This window comes from Heloderma suspectum, chromosome 1 (assembly GCF_057233095.1).
Source record: "Heloderma suspectum isolate Gila_16-S chromosome 1, 16-S_ref, whole genome shotgun sequence".
Lineage (NCBI taxonomy): Eukaryota > Metazoa > Chordata > Lepidosauria > Squamata > Helodermatidae > Heloderma > Heloderma suspectum.
Window position 1 is genome coordinate 135,594,426 of NC_139458.1, and position 27,618 is coordinate 135,622,043.

At 45.0% G+C, this 27,618-nt stretch overlaps 1 protein-coding gene across 4 annotated transcripts; it reads right to left on the minus strand.

The window, feature by feature from the left end:
• Positions 1-461: 461 nt before the first annotated feature.
• Positions 462-27,295, minus strand: TKFC (triokinase and FMN cyclase). Of its 4 annotated transcripts, none has more exons than XM_084858774.1 (17): positions 27,014-27,295; positions 19,656-19,845; positions 19,272-19,382; positions 19,011-19,192; positions 16,992-17,070; positions 16,269-16,358; positions 15,885-15,919; positions 15,730-15,814; positions 15,261-15,350; positions 14,164-14,280; positions 13,588-13,701; positions 12,666-12,803; positions 10,353-10,459; positions 8,862-8,965; positions 8,270-8,303; positions 4,564-4,653; positions 462-4,128 (listed from the first exon to the last, which is right to left on the minus strand). In XM_084858774.1, the coding sequence occupies exons 1-17, from the start codon at positions 27,017-27,019 to the stop codon at positions 3,967-3,969; spliced, it is 1,734 nt and encodes a 577-aa protein (XP_084714900.1). In that variant the 5' UTR covers positions 27,020-27,295; the 3' UTR covers positions 462-3,966. The 4 variants fall into 4 exon arrangements, with proteins under 4 accessions (XP_084714900.1, XP_084714892.1, XP_084714919.1 ...); XM_084858766.1 differs by having other exon boundaries at positions 13,588-13,707; XM_084858793.1 differs by having other exon boundaries at positions 13,588-13,707; positions 19,641-19,845.
• Between the last annotated feature and the right edge of the window lie 323 nt (positions 27,296-27,618).

Here is a 27,618-nt window from a genome sequence, read left to right on the forward strand (position 1 = left end):
TTTTTTAAGAAGTAAAAGTAACACAGCTTCTGTAGGTGAAAACAACCTTGCATTACCTTCGTCATCTTCCTTTAAGGGGCCAGGGTTTCAACAAAGGACCAGTGATGTATTCAGGCAAGTGAATCTATTGCCACTCAGCACACCTTCACTACCTGCCTTTCTTGTTGGTGCCATTTTATCATTCCTGTTGTTTACTTATTTTTAAATTAGTGCCAAGATATTTTCCTTGTTTTTTTAATGCTAAAATATGTACACAATAGCACTTAAATAAAAGCCATGTAGTGCTCCTTAAAAAATGTTCTCAATTGATTTGCCTATGGGCACAGATGGTACATAGCAAGGTTTACACACTGAAAAAAATGCAAAATCTTTGATCATGCAGAAAGTCAATTGCACTTCTGATTGTGGCGGAAGAGCAATTAGTAGTAGTGCCAAGAGCCACCAGTCTAGAAACAGCCAACTTCTGCAGTGGATTATTCCTGAAACTTCACCCTAGCAGCAGCAAGCTCAGTTTATACATACAGCAAGCCAGGGCATGAGCGTACAACATAGATGTTGTTTGTAACTAGCTTCACTTTGACCTGACTGGTATCTGTGCAGCTGCCACCTGATAACTTTTAGCCATCTTTTATTAGAGTGGGTGTGTGCACGTGTATATCTATGATACATAATATGTCTAGATTTTCTTACAAGTGTGAGCAGGATGCCTACTGCTTTTCAAGATGTCCTGAATCCTATTTTTTATTGAAGTTGTCACTTGCAGCATTCAAATGGAACTCCTTTAATAGGACTTTCAAGTTAACATGTGCTACTGCCTGCTTCTAGTTTCTTTCTGAACATTGGTTGATACCTTTCCCCCACCCCTTCCATTGTTAAACATTTAGATAAATTATTTTTAATAGACTGGAAGTGGTTCTGAATGGGGAACCAACTTTCATTTTATTGATACTGGGGGCTGTTTTCTCTTAAATGCTTGTTTCACTTTAACCTCTTGGTTCTGTGTTATTGGGGGTTTCTTTAGAAAGATATGCAGTACAATCCTATACATACTTACTCAGATATAAATCCCTTTAGGTTCAATGGGACTTACTGCCAGGAAATGTCTATGATTGCAGCTATAGTTTACTTCTTTTCAGTAGCAAACTAACTTAGCCCTCTCTTGAGTGGATGGGGACAAACCATGTCTTCATTCACTAGAAATCCAGTGCAGCATGATACACAGATGTGCAGGTTTATGGATGGTATATAGGAGAATATTCCGATTATTTTAAGCTCTTTATCATAGCCCCTTCTCCAGCATTCTTACATATGCTGTCACAGCAGCCAAACAGCTCACCTTCAGCTAGCCTGACATAAGCACTAATGAGATGGACATTTAATGTAGTGCCAGGGTATGAGACTAGTTCATGTAGCTTAAGTCCAATCACGTATAGGAACCTTATGATCTTTGCTTGTACATGTCTTTTATCTGGTGACCCAATTTGATTGCTTTTGTATCTTGGTTCGCTATTGTTCCTGTAACTACAACCACATTGGCAGAAGCATTTAAGGATAAAAAACAGGCACCTTTCTCCATAATTAACCACATAAGAGATTTTGATATTGAAGCAAGCCATGTCATCTGATTTCTTGGTTAAGGATTAGCCCTTGGCATGAAATTAAATTTGTGGCTGAATAATACTTAAATGTCAAATAATTGAGAAAGCTATGGTTTGTGGCACAGCTGTTCCAAGCATATAGTGACTGATGTTTTTTGTAAGCACTAGTCTTGATGCCATGAACTAGTAATGTAAGCCACTACAAGATACTTGGTGAAATAAAACACATATAACATAACATTCTGTAGAAGAAATTGGTGGATTTTGTGTCTAATTGGTTGACAGTTGTCTGGTTCAGACTTTCATATCTGGCTTGCTAAACCATAGTTTAGTAAGCCAGGAAGTATGTTGGGCCCACACCCTCCCACACAAAAATCTGGAAGTCCTCCCTTTGTATGATGATCATAGTTTGTTTAAATGGCAGTTCTGTTTACATCTGAAACCTGTGGCTTAATATGACATTTATTAATTAGTGGTGGCTGGTGTCCACTGAGGCTGTAACATAATTCCTTTTCACAGAAGGGGGAACCTGAGGCTCAGGTACTTTAAGGTCATGCCTGCAGCACAGAGCATGTGGTGGTGGTGGTGAGATCTGCACAGTAACTCATAAAAGCAGTCTTTGACTCCACAGCAGCCAGCAACCCGTATCACAGAAACCCATATAGTACTGAAGCACTCCATGTTTTTCTGCTTCACCAGCAACCCACTGCACAGGAAAGGGAAATTGAGGCATGCATGTTAATATAAAGATCAGGAGTGCAAAGCAAATTTTGGGGGGTATTTAAAAACAAAACCTCAAAGTGAAAAAATAGCCAAAACCACAAAGCAAGGTTTTAAAAATAGCACAAGCAACAAACATTAAATAGCCAAAATTTTAAAAATCCAAAATGATTTTTAAAATAGGCAAAAAAGCATTACTTGCTTTACCAGTCCAGATTCAAGGACATGACTGGTGCCTAGCTGATGGATGCTACTGGCAGGCCAATCTCTCTCTCTCTCTCTCTCTCTCTCTCTCACACACACACACACGCACACACACACACACACACGAATGAGCTCTCATTCTCTGCTGGCCTGGTCACTGAATTAAATAAATTGCTATTATTTATGCAGAAAAATCAACTAGAGGCTCATCTCTCCACTATTGATGCAATGTGCTGTGCTGCACTGTTCTCTCACTGAGGCTTAAAGGAGTGAATAGCTGCACTGGTTTGCTTTCTCTGTGCATGATAGTAAACAGTTGGGGGGAGGCCACATGGTAATTGGCTGTAGGCATTGGACTTCATGCCCATTTCTTCCATTGTTCTCTGCCAGTCCCCTGATTGCCTAGGGAAGCTGAGCACACCCATGTATGGCATCAAGGCAGGTCAAGGTTTCCATATATCCTGCTGGACTTGTTTGGAGGTCTTTTCACACCTTTCCTCCCCATCCCCTCCACAGTATCCAAGCAAGGTCTCATCAGTCAGTCACCAGGTTGACAAATTCCAACAGGCTCATTCTTGGTCCTTGCCTTAGGATGGATCTGTTTCTTATCACTGAGAGTGCTCTGCTGTACTCAGTACTGCAAAATCTCACAGCACAGGTGCACAGTGCTCTCTTTCAGGGCTACATTCAATTTCCCCTCTACCACCACCGCAGTGCACTGCTGCAGCTAGCCAATCACATTGCCTTTTGCCACCTGGGCTTCTCCCCCACCACAACTGACAGGCTGATTGCTCTTGTGTTCCCCTGCCTCCTACACCTTACAGCTGACAAGCAGCAGGTCTCCTCACCCCTGAAGCCTCCTCCAGCAACTCAGATCAGAGCAACCAGCCCACTGCTAAAGCAAACAAGGCAAAACTGGAACCCCTGCTTCAAGGGAGCAAAGAGAGAGAGAAGCAAAGAGATTAGAGGTGATTGGGAGCTGCCAGTGGCCCTCAGGCTTTGCAGCGAAGAACACTGTGTTACAGTATTTTTTAAATATGCCAGTACCCAGCTTTAAGCAAAGATATTCAACCGCTCCCATAAATAGGAAGATACTGTTACAGGTTAGGATGTAAGAGGGAGACATACAAGCAACTCCATAAAGGTAGGACCATATTATAGCCAAAATTCACAAAGCATGAGGAAAATATTGATCCCCAAACCAAGAATATAAAACACAGGCCTGTTCTCATCAAAGAGGTTACAGAAATAACACCAAATGCCATTCACTACAAGGAGGCCCTTAGGCAGGTAGTGTTAAGAGTTAAGTTACCGTTGGAACACCTTGCCATTTTGAAGGTACTGTGATTCAAGTAGAGAGCCCTGCACAGAGGAGGAAGAATCGTGGTGACATTTTAGCAAGTACTGAATTACAGTCCAAACTGGGGAAAGTGGGGCCACCATGTTACACTGTTTTAGCCTGTAATCCTTCCAATACTGCACGAAGAATGGCTGCAGCTGCTACAGCACCAGGGTCTGGCTGCTCTAGCCGGGCTGAGCTGATGTAACTGGCTCTGCCTGCACCAGCTTCCATGTTCTTTGTAGATTCAGCAGCAGTCTCTGCCTCCTGCAGAAAAGAACACAAAATGAGTGTAGTACAAATAGGTATGTTCTCATCACCTGTAAGGATGTAGGAGGACATAGGGATTAGCAAAAGCTTTCACATGCTTCTCAGTTTGAAACCAGAAGCCATCATTTGGATTCTAGACCTCCCCCTTTCTGCTGCTATACCCTTTAGCCTTCATGCTGTGAAAAAGCCACTGTAGGATTGTTTCTAATGGTGTTAAGTGTTTGGGGATTTTATCAGATACCCAAAGCAAAACTCTCCAACAGTTGCAAATGGCTGAAATCCTAACTCAGAGACCCAATGACTTGCCAGTGAGAGAACTACAGGTTCTGGATACCCAATACATGTATATAGCTTCAGAAAACTTACTTAACAAGCTCACCTCATTTCCCCCAAATGTACAAAAGTTATTAGTTTTGTGTTACATAAACTCACTTGTACAGCTTTGGCCAGAACTTGCAATGGATTAGCCTTAGGGTTCTTCAAGGCTCTGAGCTCTTCAGCAGCAGCGCAGAGTGAATCCAGCTAGCCAAGAGACAAGAATTAAGTAGACAATGTTATTTATTTGAAAATGTTATAAACTGTGCCTTCATCCCAAAAGGTATTTCATGGTGTACATAAAACGCCCTAATACAATACAATACAATAGCAATCTAAAATTTAACTATTAAAAAAATGAGACACATAACTATTTCAGCCAAGTAAAAAGATACAAATTTAAATCTAAAAATATAAAAATTTGAAAGTTTTAAAACGTCTATGCAAAAAAAAAAAAAAAGGTTTTCACCTGGCACCGAAAAGAGTGCAGTGGTGGGACCAGGCAGATCTCCCATGAGAGGCATTCCAGAGTCAGGGCACCACCACAGAAGGCACTCTCTTTTATAAATGTTCAATATACTTCTCTTATGGAAGGAGTACAGAGAAGGGCCTCCTCTGATTATCTTAATGCACAGGTAGGTTGATAATGGGACGAGGTGCTCCTTCAGATATTTGGGCCCCATGCTGGTTAGGGCTTTAAAGGTACACACCAGCACCATGAATTGGGCTTGGTAGTAAATAGGCAGCCAATGTAGCTCCTTGACAACTAATGTAATATGGCTTCACCTACGCAAAACAGCCAGAATTCTAGCAGTCAAATTCTGTACTACTTGAAACTTCCAAACTGTTTTCAAGGGCAGTCCTATGTATAACACATTACAATAATCCAACCTGAAGGTTACTAGACCATGGATCACTGTAGCCAGACTATCCCTATCCCAGAAAGGCTGATGAACCAGAAGGAGCTGGTAAAAGGTGCTCCAAGCCACTGAGGGCAGATGGGCATCAAGAGACAATGTTGGATTCAAAAATACCATCAAGCTGTACACCTGCTCCTTCAAGGAGAATGCAACCCCATCCAGAATAGGTTGTACACCAACATCCAGGACCCACCTACCCACAGTGCCTCTGTCGTGTCAGGATTCAGCTTCAATGTATTGTTTCTTATCCATCCCATTATTGAGTCCAGACAACAGTTCAGCACCTCCATAGCCTCACCTGAATCTGATGAAATAGAGGAGTTGGGTGTCATCAGCATACGGATGACACTTCACTCCAGATCCCTGGATGACCTCACCCAGTAGCTTATGTTAAAGAGCAAGGGGGATAAGATGGAACCTTGAAGGACTCCACAACTCAAATGCCATGGAGTTTAGCAATAATCCCTAGTGCTACCTTCTGAAACTGTCCCTGCAAGTACGAGTGGAACCGCTGTAACACTATAGCCCCCAATCCTAACCCACAGAGTCAGTATAACAAGATACTATGTCTGATAGTATCAAAAGAGATCAAGAAGAATCAAAACATTTTCTCTCCCAGTAGGTCATCCATCATGGTGACCAAGGCTGTTTCAGTGCCAAACCCTGGCCTAAACCCAGACTGAAATGCGTCTAGATTTATTTATAAAATTTATACACTGCTATACATCCAACAGAATTCCTGAGCAGTGTATAATAAAAAAGAAATAGAATCAAATGCAGAAAATATTTAAAGTCAGGTTATAATAATAAAACATGGCTGGTCAATCAGGGAAGTGTTATTTAAATAAATATGTCTTCTTAACAGGCACCAGAAAAAATAGTTGGTGTCTGCTTGACATCAACAAGTAGAGTTCAATAGATAGGAAGCCAATACGCTGAAGGCTCTACTCCGAGTGGACCACCAGGAATGCCTCATTTGATGGCCTCAGTGATTGGGCAGGCTGGTAAGGGAGAAGGCGCTCTCTTAAATATCTGGTCCCAAGTTGTTTAGGGCTTTATTCACCAATAAAAATAACTTAAACCTGGCCCGCCAGTTGATAGGCAGCCAATGCACTTCCCTCAGTAAAGGTGTTACATGCTGAAAAGGCGCAGCTCCTGACAACAGCAGAGCTGCTGCATTCTGCACTAGCTGCAGTTTCTGGACCAACCTTAAGGGCAGTCCCACATGGACCACATTGCAGTAATCCAGTTACTAGTGCCTATACTAAACGGTGCTAACGGATGACACTGATTACCAAATAGATAATCCATTTCATCCAACAGTGCTTGGAGTTGGACTACCATCACCCTCTCAAGCACCTTTTCCAAAAAGGGGATATTCATAACTGGGCGATACTTATTGCAATCTTCTGGGTCTAGTGAAGATTTCTTATGAAGTGGCCTCATAACTGGCTTGTTCAGGGAGGATGGCACCACTCCCTCCCACGATGAGGCAGTGATAACCGCCTAAATCAATCAGTCTCCTTCAGCTTGATATATTTAGCCAAGAAGAGCATGGGTCAAGAATACAGCAGTTGGACAAACCTCTCCAAGCACCTTGTCTACATCCTTAGGCCACATCAATTGAAACTGATCCTACAAAACTGAACCAGATGGTGCTCTAGCCACCTCCACAGGAACTGTATCAATAATGGCACCAAGGTCAGAGCAAATACAAACAACTTGATTCTCAAAAGTGCCTAGCAAAACTGTCACAACAGGCCTTTGTAGGTACCAACATAACCTTCCCAGGGTCCAGATGTAATAAACCATAACCACTTAAAAAAACTCTGATAGGTGGCTAGCAAAGGATGCAATGAAAGTGGAAAAGTAAAGTTGCTTTACTGCCTTCACCACTACAAAGCAGGCATGATAATGTGTTCTTACTGTGTCCACTTGTACTTGCTGAGACTTGCACCATTTGCATTCTAATCATTGTCCAACTTCTTTCATTGCCTTCAGCTCTCTAGTGAACCAGGGAACTGGCCAGGCTCTACAATGCTGGAGAGAATGCTTAGAAGCTATAATAACAACAGGGCTGTAACAGGAGCACTAGCTATGTCAACCAGAAAATCCCACAGAGGATTCCAGAATCCATCCATTTCCGTAAGTGTCTGGGGGTGGACCAACAATAATGGGCCTCACCACCCATGCAGAGGGGGAAAGCTACCATCCATCTAAACTTCACTAGGAAGTGGTTCGACTATGACAATGCAGTTAAAAAGACACCACCCCCACCACCCCCAATTCCAGACCACCAGCCTCCTGCTTGGTTGAAAATGCCAGTTCAAAAGTTTGTCCTGCAATGTGTGTTGGGTCTATGACATATTGAGACAGCTCTGTGGTTGTTGTCATGGCAGCCATGATGTCCCGATCAGGCCCTCCTATGGTGGCCTGAATGTGATATTGAAATTCCCCAGGACAAGTGTTTTCCAGCACCATACCCAAGGCCACCTCTGGCAGGGAGACTGATGGGTAGTGAGTTGGCTGGTACACCAGCTGAATCCCTGGCCTGTCTCTTTGGCACAGCGCCAGGTACAGTCAAACCTAGAACTTGACAGACCTGGTGTCCTGGTAAAGAAGATGGAATCCTTATAGATGACAGCAACACTTCCTCCCTGGCCCTCTAGCTGACGCTGGTGCTGCACCATATGCCTAGGTGGGCAAAGCTGGGAAATATCTGCTCCTCCCAGTCCATGCCAAGCACCTGGCATATGCAGTTGCATGAAGCATTCTAAAGTAGCCATTGTATGGTTTGCAAGCCATGGTGCTAAGTGAAAATAGGAGTGTCATCGCTTTTGCCTAGCATCATGGTAGTAGCAGAAGGAATCCAATGAAGGTCAATGCTAGGGTACATTACTCACCATGGTCCTGTCTCCAGGTGCAGCTCCTCCATACCTGTCAGAGGAAACAGTTGTTAGCATAGGCTGTGGGCGCGCATCCCATCCCAAAACTTGCAGACACTAATTGCATTCACAAAGCATCCTGACATACCTGTTTGCTCAACCTTGGCTCCTCCTCCTAGCACGAATGGCTAGAAAAACTAGAATTAAAAAGCTTACCATGAAGTTTGAACCCAAGATCCTGGTTTGTTGTGTCCTTTACAAACCAGGTTCACCCGTCAGTTTGTTCTTGGCTTACGAATTGTGTCTTGTTTGGGAGCAACAAACCAAGATCCCAGGTTCAGGCATCACAGTAAGCTTTCAGTTTCTGGTCAGTTTGGCCACTTGCACTAGCAGGAGGAGCCAAGAGGGAGTGAACAAGCTGCGTGCACCAACATGTTTCTCATTCACAGTAAGTCAGGAATCATAAGAATCCCAGCTTACTGTTCTGCAATAACAGAATAACTGTTCTACAAATGTGGCCACTCTCTCTCATGCAGCAAGGACAGAAGTAGTAAGGGAGCACACATCACTTTAAATGACTGTGCTACAGCCATGTGAGGGTCCCACTCACCGCATCATGGCATTAATGCCAGCGTCCATGGCTACTGACCAGGCTGCCACATCATCATCAATCTGTAGGGGCTGAGCAGCTGCTGTCAGAAACAGTCCATAGAGCTGTAAGGAAATATGAAGGTATTCCATCTCTGACTGAGTCTAGGGTAGTAATACAAGTATCTAATGTAGCACTTGTCTTTAATGTATCAGCATTTTCTCTCCCACCCACTCCTAGGCATGAGACAGATAATATTTTAGCCAGGAGTGTCAAAGTGGATTGGATACAAGGGCCAAAATGGCCCCTCCAAACTAACCCAGTGGGTGGGATGACATCAGGGGAGGGGCTTTGGGCAGAGCCCTGCACCCTGACCTCATCCACCCCTGCCCTGCCCTGCCCATTTTTCCTTTCTCCGTGCTGAGAGGGGGATGAAGAAAGGGACTTGGATGGTGCCTGGAGGAGTAGCTCCTCCAGGTGCCAACTGAGTCAGGTGCCTCCTTCATGCGCCGCAGGGAAAGGCAGCAAAATTTCCATGGAGTAAGAAATTGCCCTCTGCCTCCATGGTCAGTTCGCTTCTCTCTATGTGTATAATGGGGTGAATGTTTGTGTGTTTGTGTGTGTGTGTGTGTGTGCGTGCGCACGCATGTGTGTACGCGTGTGTGAGAGAGTGGCAGGGAAAAGAATGGGGTAAATGTTGTGTGTATGCATGCGTCTGTGTGGACAAACTTGCCAGGGGTCTACATGCCAGCAGTGCAGATGGACCTGCCTATTTGGGCTGTGGATCCGCCCACTGCCAGCATGCAGCACCCAATGTGCTTGCCCCAAGTCAATGTGGCCCTTGGGCTGAAAAATGTTTTCCACCCCAGTATACACTTAACCGGGAGTAAGCCCCACGGAACTCTGTGGGGCTTATCTCTGAGTACAGATTTATAGGATTGCACCGTACGTTTTTCAGTGAAAATTATTCCATTGTAGTTTGAAACTACCACATGTATCTAATTCCCTACTACAGCATTTCCTCCAAGTTACTAACTCTTCATTCCACTATATTTAGAGTAACTGCTGACTCTGTACATTACATGGCATAAATATGAAACTTAAAACCTGAACATTTTTCAGGAAGGAGCACTTCCTAATGATAACAAAGAATACTATTGCAGTATAAAGACTCTTTCAACCCTAAGTCCAGTGCCATTCTCACAGCTAGGAAGCTCCCAGTTGTGTTTGTAAAGTGTATATTGGGTCTCAGATGGTTTAACTAGCTGTAAATCAGAATGTTTTTATCTTACACCCTCTCCCTAACAAGAGCCATATTCTTACATTTTCATACTCTCACATATTTAGACACATCTGAAACCAGCAATAAAAACACTTATTCACCACATATTCCTAACTCATTGCTCCCTCCCCGACTACACACACCAAATCTAGCAGTACCATTTGCTTCAACTAATGGCCAGTGAGGAACATCTTAAGCAAGGTGCCCAAATCCACCTGTCTAACACTCACCGCCCCCGAGGAGCCCCCCATCTTCTCCAGCAACAACTTCGCTAGGGCAGAAAGCAGCTGAGATGGGTGCGCCGGTAAAGGTCTTGCATCCAGCCATTCCTGGATTGCTGCAGAAACAATATTCACTAGTTAGAGATGACAATTTCCTAGCTAGCACACATTAATAATTCTATAACAAATTACATTTTTTCAGCAGCATAAGTACAGGAAAGAGCTAATAAAAAGGAGAAGTTTGTTTGTGACTTTGAAAAAATTTGGTTTTCCATAGGAATGTTTAAGATTAAGATTAGAATTTTATCTCTCTCTCTTGTATCACAAGTGATAAGAAAGGGAATCCTTTCAAGTTTCGTTTAGTGAGGAGCACAAGGCAGGGCTGTCCTCGTTCTCACTTGGTATTTGATTTCTGCTTGGAATCCTTGGTGTGTGCAATTAGGCAGAGCAGAGAAATTTATGGTGTTGTGCATGAACAGGTTGAATATGAAATGGTTTATATGCAGATGATTTGTTGTTATTTATCAGTAGGTTAGAATCTTCTATGCCAACATTAATAACGTTGATAACGTTGGTATATTTTCGGGTTATACTATCAATGGGTTAAAAGCTGAATTAATGCCAGGAGGTGGTATTAAGTTACCCGATGCTAGTACTAAATAGCAATTCCACTGGAGTCCAGAAATTGTAACTTATCTTGGATTACTTGTGCTTAGAGATATTTCTCAAATGATTACACTGAATTTAATTGTATTGCTGGCAGAAATATCTCTTGATTTGGAAAAATGTGTATCCCTTCATTTAAGTACTTAGGGAAAGGGTAATATACTTAAGATGAATGTCTTACCACTGGTAATTTATGTATTGTATAATATTCCTTTATAAAGTCCCCAACTGCATTTTCAAAATACCCTGTGCAGCATTTTGGTTTATTTAGGAGGGTCCTCCTCATCAGTTTTCGCTTAAGAGGATGCAGTTGCCAATTAGGGAGGGAAGGTTTGATTTTCTAAATTTTAGTTTATACTATAACGCTCATCTGTTATCTCCTGACTAGTACAACGGGCACCAGGAATACTAAACTGAAATGCTAAAACCCAGCAATGCTGAACTGCACACAACTGGAACACACAAGTATAAATTATATAATATTGTAATATAAGGGGACGAAGAACAGTGTGTGTACAAAAAAGGGCCACAAAATGATCAGCACGATACAAATAACAGAATTACAAAATGTAGATAAAAGTGGCAAACAGTAATTAATAGCGGCTGAAAGAACTGTGCTGTGGAAGTTTTTGGTATGCCTGGACTATCGCATGTAAGGGGCTGGGAGTTGGGGGGAATCTTTTTTTTTTTTTTTTTAAAGAAAGCTAACACTACAACAGTTTATTACATTCCAAAAGACATTTATAAACAAGTGGAAGTTCAGTATGTTAGAATGGAATAGGAAACGGGAATGCTCTATACAGCCTAATCAATGGAAAGTTACTTTAGCTTCCAAATGTATTATTTCTGTAGATTTAAAATTGAGTTTGATTCAACAAAACATGTTTGGTATATATTGGGCACCACAGAGGCTGGTTAAGAAGAAGCTGGATAGCTTTGGTAGATGCTGGCATTGTAATGCAGACAATGTGTCACTACGGTATATAATGTAGGCATGCCCTAGAGTGGCTTTTTTCTGGTTGAAAGTTACTGCCCACATAAATGTTGTTCTTGGAAAATCTGTGATATTGCAGACAGCCCACTACCTCCCTAGGTAATTGGTTCCATTGTCGTATTGCTTTAACAGTCAGGACTTTTTTCCTGATGTTCAGGCGGAATCTGGCTTCCTGTAACTTGAGCCCATTATTCCATTGTTACAAATGCAAATAAAATAATAAAAAAAGAAGAAAGAGGTACAGTCTGAGCCTGTTTTGTAAAGCAATTGCGCTGACATATCTGAATTGTATGGTAGTTTGTAGCACCAAGGAAAAAGATCAACATTTTCCAGTTCAGGAGTGTACAGCTTTACACACATGAGCGCACACACATCATATTCAGTCACTGGCATCCCTGAGCAATTTAGCAAAACAGAAGTAAGATCAGAAAGCCATTTCACATAGGTCAGTGAGTCTGGTCTTCCTCTCCTGAACAGGAATTTAATACCTTTCAGAACATTCTCTGCTCTATTTGAGCCCAACATGTTATTAACAGAGTATTAAGAACATACGTATGTAATCCTTCCACACAAAGGTAGCGAGAAGAGTATCTCAGTGCTTTCTGCAAGCCAGTGCTGAACTTCTTATGGAACAGCGGGGGAGTTGCTGGAAGAGAACTAACCTCTGGCAGCTCGTGCGTGCGTGCTGCCACAGTCCCCATCACCTGCAGCACGATCCAGATCATTGAGCTTCTCCTGTAGGCTCAGCAACATACTACACACCCTCTCTAGAACTAGTCTCATCCGCGGGGAGGCTGACACTAAAAATAACAGAAACCAACAGCTATTTTATTTCAATATATGGTGAAACTTCCAGTTCCATGTGTTTTGTCTTGTAGAGCAAGTACTGATGTTGCCATGCATTTCCCTTCCATACTAATGTGTGTACAAGAGAGTAAACTCTAACCAAACACATCACTTTATGAGAAGGCCCTTTCATAAATGTATGTCTACATTGGATTACTTGACACCTGGTGAAGCAGCTGAATGCTTGAAATGATTCAGATGAAGAATTCTGTGTTTGAAGTGAATGAAGTAATATAAAAATTCTGTATGTGCTGTTTGTTCCATGATGGCCTGGTGCACTCCATCACATTCTTTCCCAGAAAGGCCAGCTCACAGATTGGCATGTCAAACTGGTCTCTTGCCCATTCATACCTAAATATCTTAAGTGTTGCTATGTAAGAATGTTTTAGCAATATCAAACAGATGGAGAAACTGAGGTACAAAATGGTTTTTGTTTTATGTGGTTGTGAGAGGGCAAAAGTCAAAAAGAGGCTGAAGACAGAAGCCAATGCTTCTGTCCCACTGGCTCAAAGCCATACATTGCCCTGGCCAAACCCTCTACTTGTCTAGTCCTCCAAACAGGACACAATGGGCCCTACTGGCGCTGATTATCCCTCCAGATCTTTTTCACTCTTACACTGTCTCTTGAGGGAAGGACATCCTGCTATCATTGGGAGCCAGGAGCAGACAGTCAATCTCAGTGGAAGGAATAAATCAGGCCACTACCACAGCAGTGATAGGAGATGCCTTAACTTGTACCTCCTGCTGAAAAAGACTCCTTTTCCTCAGGACCTTCCTTGGGTGCCATCCTCTCTCTTTTCTGGCCTGACACAGGTACCTTGGCAGGCTGTGACCAGGCAACAGCTGTAGTGTCTGCATCTAGGAATTGGAATACAACCATGAACTGCAATTGTAAACAGTTTCACAATACTACTAGCTCACATTCACCATGGAGACATCAAATGGACTCTTGAGAATCCACAGCATTTTCTCAGCAGAAATGACAAAAGTCTGGATAAGAACCCCAAATAACCAAACCTAGCATAACAGAATTCATGAGCCAGCCAAGAAGGAGCTCACTGTGTTGTATGTCCCCAGTTAGCTTATATCCAGTTCTAGACACCTGTCCAAAGCATCAAGAATGTAATTTTAGCTAAATTATCTATTGTAATGATATTGGACAATAGAAATCTACTCATTATCACAAGGAAAATGAAACTAACACATCATATGTATTTTTGACACATATGCTCCATACATACACTGATCAATTAAGTCACAAATTATCTTCCAAGTTTCAAAGTTGGAAAGAAAGCAGACATCTGAAGAGCTCACCAAGGAGACTCAAGAGCTCATCATCCACAAGCAGAAGAGTAATCGAGACACCTGCCATCTCCAGTGCAGTCATAAAGGAGCCAACAAAAGCCCGGGCAACATGAATGCCCCTACTCTCTGCAAAGATGAAGGAAAGACAGTGTTAATATTCTTTATGAGGAACCAGAGTGAGGGGGTCACTGAGCTGATTTAAGAGAAATGGGAAAGGAAAGAGGCTGGTGTGCACCTTGGCATAGGAACCCTCCACATCTCCATTGATCTTCGCAAACCAGCATGGTTTCCCTTTGCACCTGAACAAAGGTTTGCGTTATTAAGTGAATGTGAGAGCTAAACCAGCACTAAATGCGGTGACTTGGCTGCCTGAGCAGGTTCCCTCTGTGCTTCAAAAGTGTTCCCCCGCAATCAGCAGTCACCCGACCTACCCACTGCCTTCCTGCCATGAGCATGATTCTGCAGCTGGATCCCAAGCCTCTTTCCTCTCCAGAGCTGATTCAAATGGTGCTGGCTATTCTGCCTGGAATTGGAGAGCTAGCGAGGGAGGAAAGGTAGACAGGCTGGCTTTCTCTGGCTTGTAATTAAGTTAATCATGTGCTGCTCCATCCTACAGTTCTTTGTATTGCTTTTATTGTTATTGTAATTTAAATATACTATTAAGAACAATTTCAACTGATTTTAATATTTATTTGTAACCCACTTAGGAGATTTTATTTTATGAAGCAGTATATAAATACTATTAATAAAATAAATAAGTGGCGGCGGTGGCACAACTAAAGATGGCTGGCTGAGGCTAGTTTTGGGGTAGCCAGCAGGCTCCTGCTGATGGGTGGGGGAGGGAGGAAAGATTGGGTAGCAATAGCCCCCTCCTTTTCTGACCAAAAATGGCACCAGTTTCTAGGGATCTTCCTTGCTTTTTGCAAAATGGTTCATTGTACCCAAGCAGGCAGGGAGAAAACAACAGTTCAGAGCTCCAAACACAGCAAGAGAAGGCTGGAGGGCGGCATCAGCTTTAGCCCTCATCAACTCTAGCAGGCTCCTTTTGGTAAACCCCACCCCCGCCTTATTTAGACAATCACCCCTTCCTTAGAACAAAAATTTACCTAGACAATGCACAGCAGATCCAGCCACTACACCCAGCTCAAGGTAGGATAATCCACCCAAGTTGTTCACTACCAAGACTACTGAAACACCTGAAAGCCAAAACAGAGCAGTTAAGATTGAAAGCTGCTCCCAGGGACAGTGAAGTTTGAGCTAAGTACTAACCTGTATATTATACTTATTATGCAAGAGGGTGCTGTAAATGGACTCCACATGGCTGCTTTTCCACATCTGGGCTAACACATGGAACCAACTCACCACAATGCCTTCCCAATCCCATAGTGAATTCAATAACTCCAGGAATTACTGGTGTTGAGATAGAAATTCACCACATGACTGATCTGTTCATTATTTTTCTTTGTTTCTTTCTTTCTACAGCTCAGTTGTAAAAAAGCGGCCACAAAGAAATGGTTTCCAGTGTCCTTTGGACAGTAGGAATAATATGTTGTCAGCCCCAAGATGGTTACTTACCAGGCTTGAGTTGCACACACGAGGCACTGGCGGGGTTGGTCATGTGATCCAGCATTATTTTTACTATCTGATCTGCCGATGTCATCTGTGAAGAGGGCATGTGTAAGAGGGTAGGCTTGTACTTCTGGACCTCCAAGAGGTGACAGCCAACTTACCTTCATCCTGCGCACACCTGCTTCACCATGGATTCCTGCAGAAAGAGCAGAATTTTAGCAAAGGCATCGTCCATGGCTAGCTTCTTTCTAAAAAGAAGATAATTTAGTTGAGGGGTGCTAGGTGATGAAATCCTAGTTTTCCTTGAATTAAGATACAGAAAGATATAGCCGGTAAACTACATCAGTCACAAAATAGCTTTGCTTTGTGCGTGCCTGACTCCATGATGGATACTCATGCACCATAGACAACAGCACCACAGATTCAGTCAAAATCGAGGTGCATAGATATGGTTTCCCAAGGCAAAGGGTATGTATACAGTCTCAAAGTGCTCATCAGGCCATTTCAAGGAAGTGGATGGACCAAAGTGGAAAACACATCCTCACCTAAGCCTAGCTCAAATTCATCATCAGCAAGCTGGAAAGTAGGTCTGGATCCAGGGACACTGCAAGGGGACAGACTCACCCCAAGGGTGCCTGTGAAAATAAAAGGAGTCAAAAGAAAACTCCACCTATCATATAGACATTTCAGCATCAGGATAAGAAAACAGGCACACAAACAAAAAAAGTTTGCCCATGTCCTAGGTTACAGTGCAGAACTCTAAATGATACTAGACTATCATGGCATGGGATAGAGGAAAAGTGCCAAGTTGGAAAAATACCTGCTATATAATACGTAGAGAATATAATTTTTATTTATTTATAATTATTACATCTATATCCCACCTTTTCTTCCAAGGAGCTCAAGGCACTGTACACAGTTCTCCCACTATTTCACGCTCACAGCCCTGTCAGGTATGTTAGACTAAGAGATAGTGACTAACCCCAATTCACTCAGTTTTGTGGCTGTTGGGATTTGAACTTGGGTCTCTCTCCAGACCTAGTCAACACTCTAACCACTACATTGGCTATCAAGAAGAGCAGAGGCTTGGCCATTGAACGTGGGCATTCTTTCTTGCAGGGATCACCAATTTTAAATTGTCACACACTGCAGTGAAAAAGGCTATGCATTCCAGATAAGAACCTAAGCCATCATGCCCTTCCTACAATACTTTCTCTACCAGGTGGAAATGAATTACTTTCAGAAGAGTGAGGTACTTAAACACTTACCCATTGCTCCTGCAACAGCTGTAACTCTTCGAAAAATTTCATTCAAACCGACACCTGCCTCAGCCAGAGCCCCAGCCACCTAAACATAAACAACTGTAAGGAAAAACTCTACATTGATTCTTCAACACAAGGATTACAACAGATCACCATCCAGTCCCTCACCTCATGTTACAGGGACATGGCCAGATACTTCAGTCCTAAAGGAGAAGCAAAATAGTTGTGGATAGGGTGTTTGGCTGTGGTTGTGGATAGGGAGTTAGTAGCACAGCCAGTCTTTCACCTCGAGCAAGTCACCTGTATACACTGTGCTCCATATCTCCAGCTAGTCTCTCACCCCATGTCTGTAAAAACACCCATAGCTTGCACAGCTGTTAATTCAAAGACATCACACTGCCAGTACAATACTAGGTTTATTCTGAAGTTAAGTCAAATTGGTTTTAATGGGACTTACTTCCAAGTACATACCCATAGGATTACAGCTGTGCAGCTCAATCCTATCTAGGCTTACTCAGAAATAAATCCATTTACTTCAATGCAGGTTACTTCCAAATATATTTGCACTTATTTGCAGCCTAAGGGTAGTGCGCACTGGTCAAAATATTTTATAATCTACAAATATTAAAGATATTTTGAAATGTAGAAAGGTTAAAACTCAATGCAATCAAATTTTATATTGGCTAAGAGAGCTGACTCCTATCAAAAGATGGACAAGATTCTAACAGAAAAAAAGGCCTGCTCTCAAAAATGTATGAATTAATAACAATCAATTACAAGGAAGATCAACATAAAGGAACACAGTGGCGACTAAAATCATTTTCACTAAATATTGAAAATCCATCAAGCTACCAACTAATATCATGGTTGAGGAAGGTATTGAACATCAGGGCAAGGAGGGGGGAGATGGGGTGAGGAAAAAGACATCCAGACTTACACATACACATGTACATGAATAACATGCTTGCAATGTTATAATAGCAAAATTGTGATTTCATCTTCTGCTATTCACCTTCTGCTATTCTTCCTAAGCAGAATTTTATGTCAAATCTGCATTCTCAGTTTCTTTTTAAAAAGTAAAAAAATGTTTCTAGCTCCCAGTTGGAAACAGACAGCTCCTAAACCTTTCAAAACATTTAAAGCTTTAAGCCTACTGGATTGTCTAAGAAAAAAATCACACTTTTAAGGGAGCAATCCTATGCAGATAGATGGCCGCCTCCAAACTCAAGAGGTGACCCCCTATCCAATGCACAGAACGAGAGCAGAGGGGATCCTCTCCTCCGCACCCCAGCCACCCTGCATTTGTGGCTAGACAGCTGGTTTCGGCTGTCTAGTTGTGGGATGTCAGAGCATGGGGTGGGGAGGCTGGACAACACGTAGGAACTGTCGTATCGGCACTTACAAACTTCCTGCTCCCAGGAACACCCCCTTCCCACCACTCCGCGCTGTTCTTACGAGCACAGAGACGATCCATGCCGCCTACGAAGTGGCAGGGGAGGGGGTGGGGAGGTGGTTGTCCAGGAATCGACGAATCCTATTGCCGCTAGCTGCTGTCTAGCAGCCATAGTATTGCGCCTTAAAGGGCTTTTTAGACTTGCCCCATTTCCATCTTGTCATATTGCCCCATTTTAACCAAATAGCAATCCTCCGCACTTGTCAAATTTCTTCCCCCATTCTCACATCTTGATATGTTTATTATGAATGGACCCTACAGCTTTATGGTGGGTTTCATATTTACAAAAATAGTCTAGGAAAAACAGAATACAGCAACCTTCCCCCACACCCCCAGAATTAGATCAGCCACCAAATCCTGATGCTGAATCATGTCTTAAGTAACTGGGCAAAATCAGAAGGGAGGATGGGCATAATGTTCAACAAGCAATGTTGATGGGCACCTCACAGCATCCAAATGTTCTTAGGACTCAAAGCAGCATTTGTGCTTTGAGAGTACTACCCTGTACCCTCAAAGTGGGGCCCTTGTTAATGAGGAAGCTGGCCTTGGAGTTGTAGACAGATGATTCCTACCTTATGTATGAGCACTGTACCACACAGCCCTCTCCTGCCAGCCTTCTTCTGCGTAGTAAAGGCAGAGTCATCACCAACCACCACCATCTGCACAGCAGTCCTTTCTGCCTGTGCCTGTTCCAATGCCAGCCCAAAGTTCAGACGGTCCCCAGTATAGTTCTTCACTATTAACAGTGTCCCAACTGTAGAAGAGAGGAGTAGTGAGTTTCCTTCTACCCCTCATTCAGAAGAATTGTCAATCCACCAGAAATGAAGTCATACCTGCTCCAGCTTGTTTCACAGCCCGAATTGCTGCTAAAATGCTACCCACTGCAGGAGATGTGAATACTGGACCAGCCACTACTCCAGTGAGCATCCCCCTTCCAATATATCCTGAAGAAAGAAGATAGACAGGGTTGTATTGCCTCTTAACTGGGAGCATCTCACATCTGGCTTACACTAAAATTCTGCTGCTGTTCAACATAGCTCTAGCCACTGAATCCCACTTCAGCCCAAAGAACTGAGTTAAGGCCTTTTTCATCTTATGCTGTCCATAAACATGGGCTCACATAATGCCCTCTTCTCTTTGTATTGATGAAATGGGGGGGGGGGGAGAGAAACATCCTCCCACATGCCCAATGCTCCCATTACCTTCATCCCACTAACCTGCATGTGCAGGCTCATGTCCTGATCCACCTCCAGAAATAAGTGCCACTTTGCCCTGCACATTCTCCAAGTCAGAACGCAGTGCCACTCTGTGTCCTTGCAGGAGCTGGAGATTAGGATTACAAGCCACGATTCCAGCCAGTGAATCATCTGCACAACCCATAACTGTGTTCACTAACTTCTTTGAGCCCTAAAAGAAACAAAACAAGATGGTTTGTGTACGCACACACACACACAACTTTTCTACATGGAGGTACTTCCAAATTTACGACTGTTGAATCAGCTTTGGACATTACACCAAGTGCTTATAACCAAATATACACATGAATTATTGATTTGTCATCGTAGCATCTGAAAAGGAATCCTTACAGGAGACATATGCCAGTTGTATTCACTAAGAAAGTGAATCTCCTTTGGAATTACGGAGTGGAAGTGTAAAACAAAAAACAACCACTTGCACATTGGCTTGTTAGTGCTCGCATTAACACCTGAAATTGCTTTCAGGGAAAGATCCAGACCTCTTAAAGAGTCTCCAATTCTATTAACCAGTCCTCATATCTTAGGGCTTGACTGAAACCACAGTTCAAGAGGCAATCCAGTCCCTTGAACTTTGTTTTCAGTCAAGCCCCAAGATATAAGTACTGATTAATAGATAGTAGAAAACCCAATCATTAAATTGTCAGGACCTGCCTGTTTAATTATCCACATAGCAGCTGCTCCTCCACTACCAGAGGGAGAGGTAGGGGAACAAGTAGGCTGCAATGTGAGGAGGAGCCAGTCCAGGGGGACCTTGTCAGTGGGTCTGAGGGGTGTGGACCCTGAGCAGGTGCCTAACCATGCCCTCCACTGACATTGGCCCTGCCAGAGCAGGTAACAATTGTATTAGATAGCTTTTTAACTGTTTTGTAATCTAGTAGTCACTTGGCAACAAAAATTGCCTCCAGGTAATCAGGCATAGAGAGCGGAGGACAGGAAGGCCTGGCGTGCTATGGTCCATGGGGTCACGAAGGGTCGGACACGACTGAATGACTGAACAACAACAAATCAGGCATATTTTCTTCTGCCACCAAGACAGAGTTGGGCACATAGCTGCAACAGTATTACTCTATGACAGGTTCAAATGATGCCTCTCATGCGCCTTCTTAGTCCAAAAGAACCACAGATGCTTAATGGTTGAGAAGGACCCATGCCTAGCCTTCAGAATATGATAGAAGTTGACCTTGCTGCTCTTTTGGTTGTCCCTTTCCCTTTAGGCTAAAAGAGAGAATAAACAGTGTGTGCAGCTTTCATAGTGTTGCTCCGTGGTCATGTAGGTGGCTCATTCTGCCTTCTAGTTTAAGAACCAGTCATTCCAAGGCTAGAAGGAAGGCGATAAGCATTCTGTATGTAGTCTCCATAGCACTGCTGTATTACTGGAGCTGTATAGTAAATCTTTCCCTGAAGTTCCTAACCCTAAACATAACTCTTTTAGAAGCAAATATATGATCAGAGATAAACAACTCCACTACTGGTGCTAGTTCCTTGTCACTAGTGTTATTTGATCTAGTTTGATAATGTCAAAAGGTTTCAAATGGTGACAACTGAGGCATGAACCACCAACATGGGCAACGAATCTTACTGAATTTGTTGACCTGAAACATAGAATCATAGAATAGTAGGGTTGGAAGAGGCCTATAAGACCATCGAATCCAAGCCCCTGCTCAGTGCAGGAATCCAGGTCAAAGCATCCCTGACAGATGGCTGTCCAGCTTCATCTTGAATGCCTCTAGTGTGGGACAGCCCACTACCTCCCTATGTAATTGGTTCCACTGTCGTATTGCTCTAACAGTCAGGAAGTTTTTCCTGATGTTCAGCCGGAATCTGGCTTCCTGTAACTTGAGCCCATTATTCCATTGTTACAAATGAAAATAAAATAATAAAAAAGAAAGAGGTACAGACTGAGCCTGTTTTGTAAAGCAATTGCGCTGACATATCTGAATTGTATGGTAGTTTGTAGCACCAAGGAAAAAGATCAACATTTTCCAGTTCAGGAGTGTACAGCTTTACACACATGAGCACACACACATCATATTAAGTCACTGGCATCCCTGAGGAGCCAACCTTTCAAGTACTTGAAGTGCGCTATCATATCTCCCCTCAGTCTTCTCTTCTCAAGGCTAAACATGCCCAGTTCTTTCAGTCTCTCTTCATAGGGCTTTGTTTCCAGTCCTCTAATCATCTTCATTGCCAGGGCCTGCAGGAGAGGCCACCACCACCACCAGGGAAGAGGCGGGCCTGCTGCTGCTGGGCCTGCTGCTGCCGCCACCAGACCTTCCCTGGAGACTTCTGCCTGGCAGACCGCCAGTCCCTGCAGGACCAGGCCCCCAGGTACCGAGCCAGCTGTGCTACTCCACCTGCCCTCCCTGAAGGGGCTACATAAGCTGGCTGGCTGAGGTGGCCTGGGAGAGCCAGGGCCTGCAGGAGAGGCCACCACCACCATGGGGGAAGAGGCAGGCCTGCTGCTGCCGCCTCCACCACCACCACCACCTAGCCTTCCCTGTGGAATCCGGCCTGGCATTATTTTTAAGGGGATTTTTAATTGTTGTGTATGTGTGTGTGTGTGTGTTTCTTTTTCTGGGAGATTTTGTTGTGTTTTTAGGGGTGGGTAGCCTGCCTGATAGGCAGGAGCAAGGGGGCATGTGTCCACCTGATGGAGGCAGTGGGGGGAGTGTTGGGGGCCAGAACATACCGAGGCTGGGCGGCAGGCGCTGGCAGAGCGCTAGGGGCAGGCCATGCCAGGTAAGGGGAACAAGGGAGAGATGTGTAATATCTGTCCCCTGTGCCGGGCCTGTCCAGAGCCAAAGGATGGCTGGGGGAGGTGTGACCCCATCTTCTGGCCTTCGTTTGCTGCTCTGCAATGCCAGGTCTGTTACCCAGAAAACCTCCCTCATCCATGACACGATTCTGGATGAGGGTGCAGACCTGGCATGTATTACGGAGACCTGGCTGGCCGAGGCTGCTGCTCCAACCCTTGCAGCCATGTGTCCAGCTGGATTTTCGTATGCACAGCAGCCGAGGGCTGGGGATCAGGGAGGGGGAGTGGCTGTTATCTACAGAGAGTCCTTGGTCTTCACCAGGCCCCCTCTCCAGGAGACCAAGGTTGCTGAGTGCATGTACTGGAGGTTGGGCCCGAAGGGCAGTCTGGGGATTCTGCTCATGTACCGTCCACCCCGCTGCACGACTGACTCCCTGGCCGAGGTGCTTGAGGTGGTCTCTGATGTGCGTGTGCAGTCGCCTAACTTACTGGTGTTGGAGGACTTCAACGTACATTCGGAGGCCATCCTCACAGGAGCACCTCGGGACTTCATAGAGACCATGGCCTCCTGGGAGCTGCACCATATTCCAACTGGGCCCACCCATGTAGCCGGTCATGCACTAGACCTTGTGCTTGTTTCTGGAGAAGTGGGGAGTGATAGGGAAGTCGGGGGTATATCCACCACCCCCTTGTCATGGTCAGATCACTATCTGGTGACGTTGGACTTCTCGGTTCCACAACCCCTCCGCAGGGATGGAGGACCCATTAAAATGGTCCGCCCCAGGCGTCTTATGGATCCAAATGGATTCCTGAATGCGCTTGGGGATTCTCTGGGGCACGCCAACGGCCACTCAGTCGAGACCCTGGTGGGTGGCTGGAATGCCGCAATCAGTGGGGCATTAGATCAGGTGGCTCCGAAACGCCCTCTCCCCCTGAACAGGGCTCAGACTGCACCATGGTTCAATCCGCGGTTACGAGCTCTGAAACAGGAGGTGAGACAGCTAGAGCGCCGGTGGCAGAAGTCTCTCTCCAAAGACGATCAGACACGGGCTAGAGCTGTATCTTCAGCCTATCACGTGGTGGTGAAGGCAGCAAAAAAGGAATATTATGCTGCCTCCATCGTGTCTGCAGAGTGCTGTCCCAGGAGGCTGTTCCAAGTGGTCCGGAGCCTGGTCGGTCCTGTGGCTCCGGAACCACTGGAGCATTCTAAGGCCTCCTGTGAGGCCTTGGCAAGGCACTTCGCAGATAAAATTGATCAGATTAGGTGTGTTACTCTGCACGCTGTGGATAGTTAGTGAGCAAGAGGCGGCCTGTGGCAAACCGGTTTTGTGGGATTGGTTCCAGCTTCTTCCTCCTGATGAAGTGGACAAGGTGCTTTCATCTGTAAGGCCGACCACCTGCTTACTTGATCCTTGCCCATCTTGGCTCATTATGAGCTGCAGAGAGAGACTGGGTGAGGGGATCAAGGCGGTGGTGAACGCCTCCCTTGAGGAGGGATGCCATCAGCCCTCAAGGAGGCAGTGATAAGACCGCTCTTAAAGAAGCCCTCCTTGGTTCCCCAAGTTCTGAACAACTTTCGCCCAGTCTCAAATCTGCCATTTTTGGGCAAGGTGATTGAGCGGGTGGTGGCGGTGCAGTTGAAGGCACACTTGGAAGAAATTATCTAGACCCATTTCAGTCGGGCTTCAGGCTTGGGCATGGGACAGAAACGGCCTTGGTAGATGATATGAGGAGGGCTCTGGATAGGGGTGAATGCTCCTTCCTTGTTCTCCTCGACCTCTCAGCAGCTTTTGATACCGTTGACCACGGTATCCTCCTGGACCGCCTGGAGGGGTTGGGCATTGGAGACACCGTATTGCAGTGGTTCCGGTCCTTCCTCTCCGGCAGGTACCAGAGGGTAGCACTGGGAGAGGAGGTTTCGGACCCGTGGCCACTCACTTGTGGGGTGTCACAGGGTTCCATCCTCTCCCCGATGCTATTTAACATCTATGTGAAGCCGCTGGGGGCTATCATCAGGAGGTTTGGGGTGCAGTGTCATCAATATGCGGATGACACGCAGCTCTACCTCTCATTCAAATCTTCACCAAGGTTGGCCGTAGAATCCCTGTCCAAGTGTCTGGAGACAGTGAGTGGCTGGATGGGGAGGAATAGGCTGAAGCTGAACCCTGACAAGACCGAGGTACTTTTAGTGGGAGACAAGAGGAGGCTGGGGGATGTTGACCTGGTGTTGAATGGGGTACGGCTACCCTTGAAAGACCAGGTCCGCAGCCTGGGGGTCATTTTGGACTCCCAGCTGTCCATGGAGGCTCAGGTGTCAGCTGTGAGCCAGACAGCGCTGTATCAACTCCATCTGATACGGCGGCTGTGCCCCTTCCTTCTGACCATCTGCTCCCATCAGTAGTACATGCCCTGGTCTCCTCTCGTTTAGACTACTGTAATGCGCTCTACGTGGGGTTACCCTTGAAGACGTTTCGGAAACTGCATCTGGTACAGAATGCGGCGGCCCGCCTGATTAAAGGCAGCCGCCGGCAAGATCACATCACTCCAGTGCTGAAGGAGTTGCACTGGTTACCAGTTGTTTTCAGGGCCAAATTCAAGGTGTTGGTTTTGACCTTTAAAACCCTATATGGTTCCGGCCCAGCCTATCTTAAGGAGCGCCTCCAGCAGCACCAGACAGGCCGCTTAACAAGATCAGCCTCAGATGGCCTTCTCTCTGTCCCATCAGCCAGGACAGCTAGACTGGTGGGGACGAGGGAGAGGGCCTTTTCTGTGGTGGCCCCCACTCTGTGGAACTCCCTCCCTAGGGAACTCCGCCATGCCCCCTCTTTAATGAGCTTCCACCATGCATTAAAAACGTTGTTGTTCAGGCAGGCATTTGGGGTGGGTTAGGGTATTTTAGAAAATGTTTTTATTGTAGAATTTTATTGTTTTAAACTGTTTTTATTGTATGTTGTACATTGCCCAGAGTGGCTGGGTGACCAGCCAGATGGGCGATTAACAAATTTAATAATAAAAATATAATATTGCCCTCCTCTGAACCCTCTCCAGTTTGTCTGCATCCTTCTTAAAGTATGGTGCCCAGAACTGGACACAGTACTCCGGATGAGTCCTAACCAGTGCTGAATAGAGGAGAACTAGTACTTCACGTGATTTGGAAGCTATCCTTCTATTAATGCAGCCCCAAAGAGCATTTGCCTTTTTTGCAGCCACATCACATTGTTGGCTCATATTCAGCTTGTGATGGACAATTCCAGGATCCTTCTCGCTTGTAGTGTGGTTGAGCCACATATCCCCCATCTTGTAACTGTGCATTTGGTTTCTTTTTCCTAGGTGCAGAACTTGGCATTTATCCTATTAAATGTCATTCTGTTGTTTTCTGCCCAGCACTCCAGCCTATCAAGATCACTTTGAATTCTGTTTCTGTCTTCCAGGATATCAGCTATCCCACCCAATTTGGTGTCATCTTCAAATCAGATAAGCATTCCCTGCACCTCATCCAAGTCATTAATAAAAATGTTGACATGTCTAGCTCTCTCCTTGCTCACTTTTAAGCACAAGGCCAAAATGCTAGTTCAAGCAAACATACAACTTGGATACTAGATGACAATTTGAGCTCTGGTACTGTGTTTTTGGTTCAAAGCTATTATCTTTCTTAAAACTGCTGCTAACTCTTTTGATTGTGTTGTTGTTGGCTAGTGAGCCTTTTAGATATGTATCAGTGGAACATGTACCAAAATGTTGCAGTATGGAGTGTTCCTGTTCATTATTCCAGCTAAACACACCTCCTTTCAGAATACTCCATTCCCACTCATTTTCCATTCCCTCCAAAAGGTGTGTTCAGCCCCTTTAAGATTTTTAAAAAATATTTAAAAACTTCTGCAACCTTTTTTTTTTTAACTTCCCGCAAACATACTGATATGTCTCCTTTGTCAGCAAGTCCCATTTTGGCTACATAGCCAAAACACAGCACCTAGGTTCACCATTGGCATATATTACTTTATTTTTGATCACTTTGTATTGTACACCACCCTGAATATCCTTTAGCAGACAGGAAGGCAAAACACAAATATTTTAAATAAAATAAATGTTGCTGGAGAATATGGGGTAGCCAGCACCAAGTGCATCTTACAAAGAGGCTTATGTTCCAAACCGCATTGTAACAAAAATTCTGGTTAGAAACAGGGTTGTTTAAGGCTTAGAGTCAGAGGGCTGGATGCTGAAACAACCCTTCCCATTATTTTCCAGGGAAAATAACTCCATAATAAGCGGCCTAGAAACTGATATTGGCAGGAACTGTGGACGAGGTAGCACCGTGCAAATAGAGAGCGGAGGATGAGGACTAGAAGACCTACTCAGCCACAGACCTCGCTGGGTGAACTGGGGCCAGTCACTGACACCCTGGCCAGCCTAATTCACAGGACTGTTCAGGGGATACAACTGGGATACCCACTGAACACCCCACCCGAGCTCATTGGGAGGAAGGGTAGGATAAACATGCGCTGGTGAGGTCTAAGGGTCCGCACATTCTTTCCCACCGCGAAGACCAGAGATACCTGGGCCTCACCTGCATGCTGCCAGGAGCTGCGGCTGTGGGCTATCGGCGCGGGGTCCAGCAGGATGACCCGAGAGCCTATCGCCGAGGGAGGCCACCGCCGGCTCTGAGAGAAAAAGCGGGCCCGCTCAGAGATTGGGGGCAGAGGGCTGCTCTGGGGCCACTGCAGGGCTGTTACTGCCTCATACTTGCGCCCCTTCGAAGCGAGCAGAGGGCGGGCTGGAGCCCACCACGGACTTTGCCCTGGACTCCAAGCTCCGCCTGGCTGAAGAACAAAACACGCGCGAGCGGCCTGGCAGGGGCGGGAGGACGAAGCTGATTGGCAGAGAAGAGCTCGAGCGCCGGCAGTTGACTGCGGTACGGCCCAAGTCACGCGCCATGAGGGGGAGGAAAGGAGGACGCACGCGTCGCTCGGCCTGCACAAAGTGCGCTTGCGTTAATCTATTCCACGTGACTCCTCGCTCTCCTCGACACAGCCTCTCCCCTCCTTCTCTAGCGGGCGCGTAGAGTGGCTCTTTCAAACAGACCTTTAGCTCTACGCATGCGCGTCAGGGAAAGCTCCCTCCCCTTTGGAGTCGCTGGAGTCTTCCTATCGGCTTCCGCTTCCTCTGGTGTCC

Excerpts from the sequence above, each read along its gene's own strand:
- TKFC (XM_084858766.1), bottom strand. Across the intron at positions 19,383-19,655 it reads ACATGAGCCTGCACATGCAG|GATATATTGGAAGGGGGATG; the intron begins GTTAGTGGGATG and ends TTCTTTCTTCAG. Across the intron at positions 16,359-16,991 it reads AGCTGTTGCAGGAGCAATGG|GCACCCTTGGGGTGAGTCTG; the intron begins GTAAGTGTTTAA and ends TTATTTTCACAG.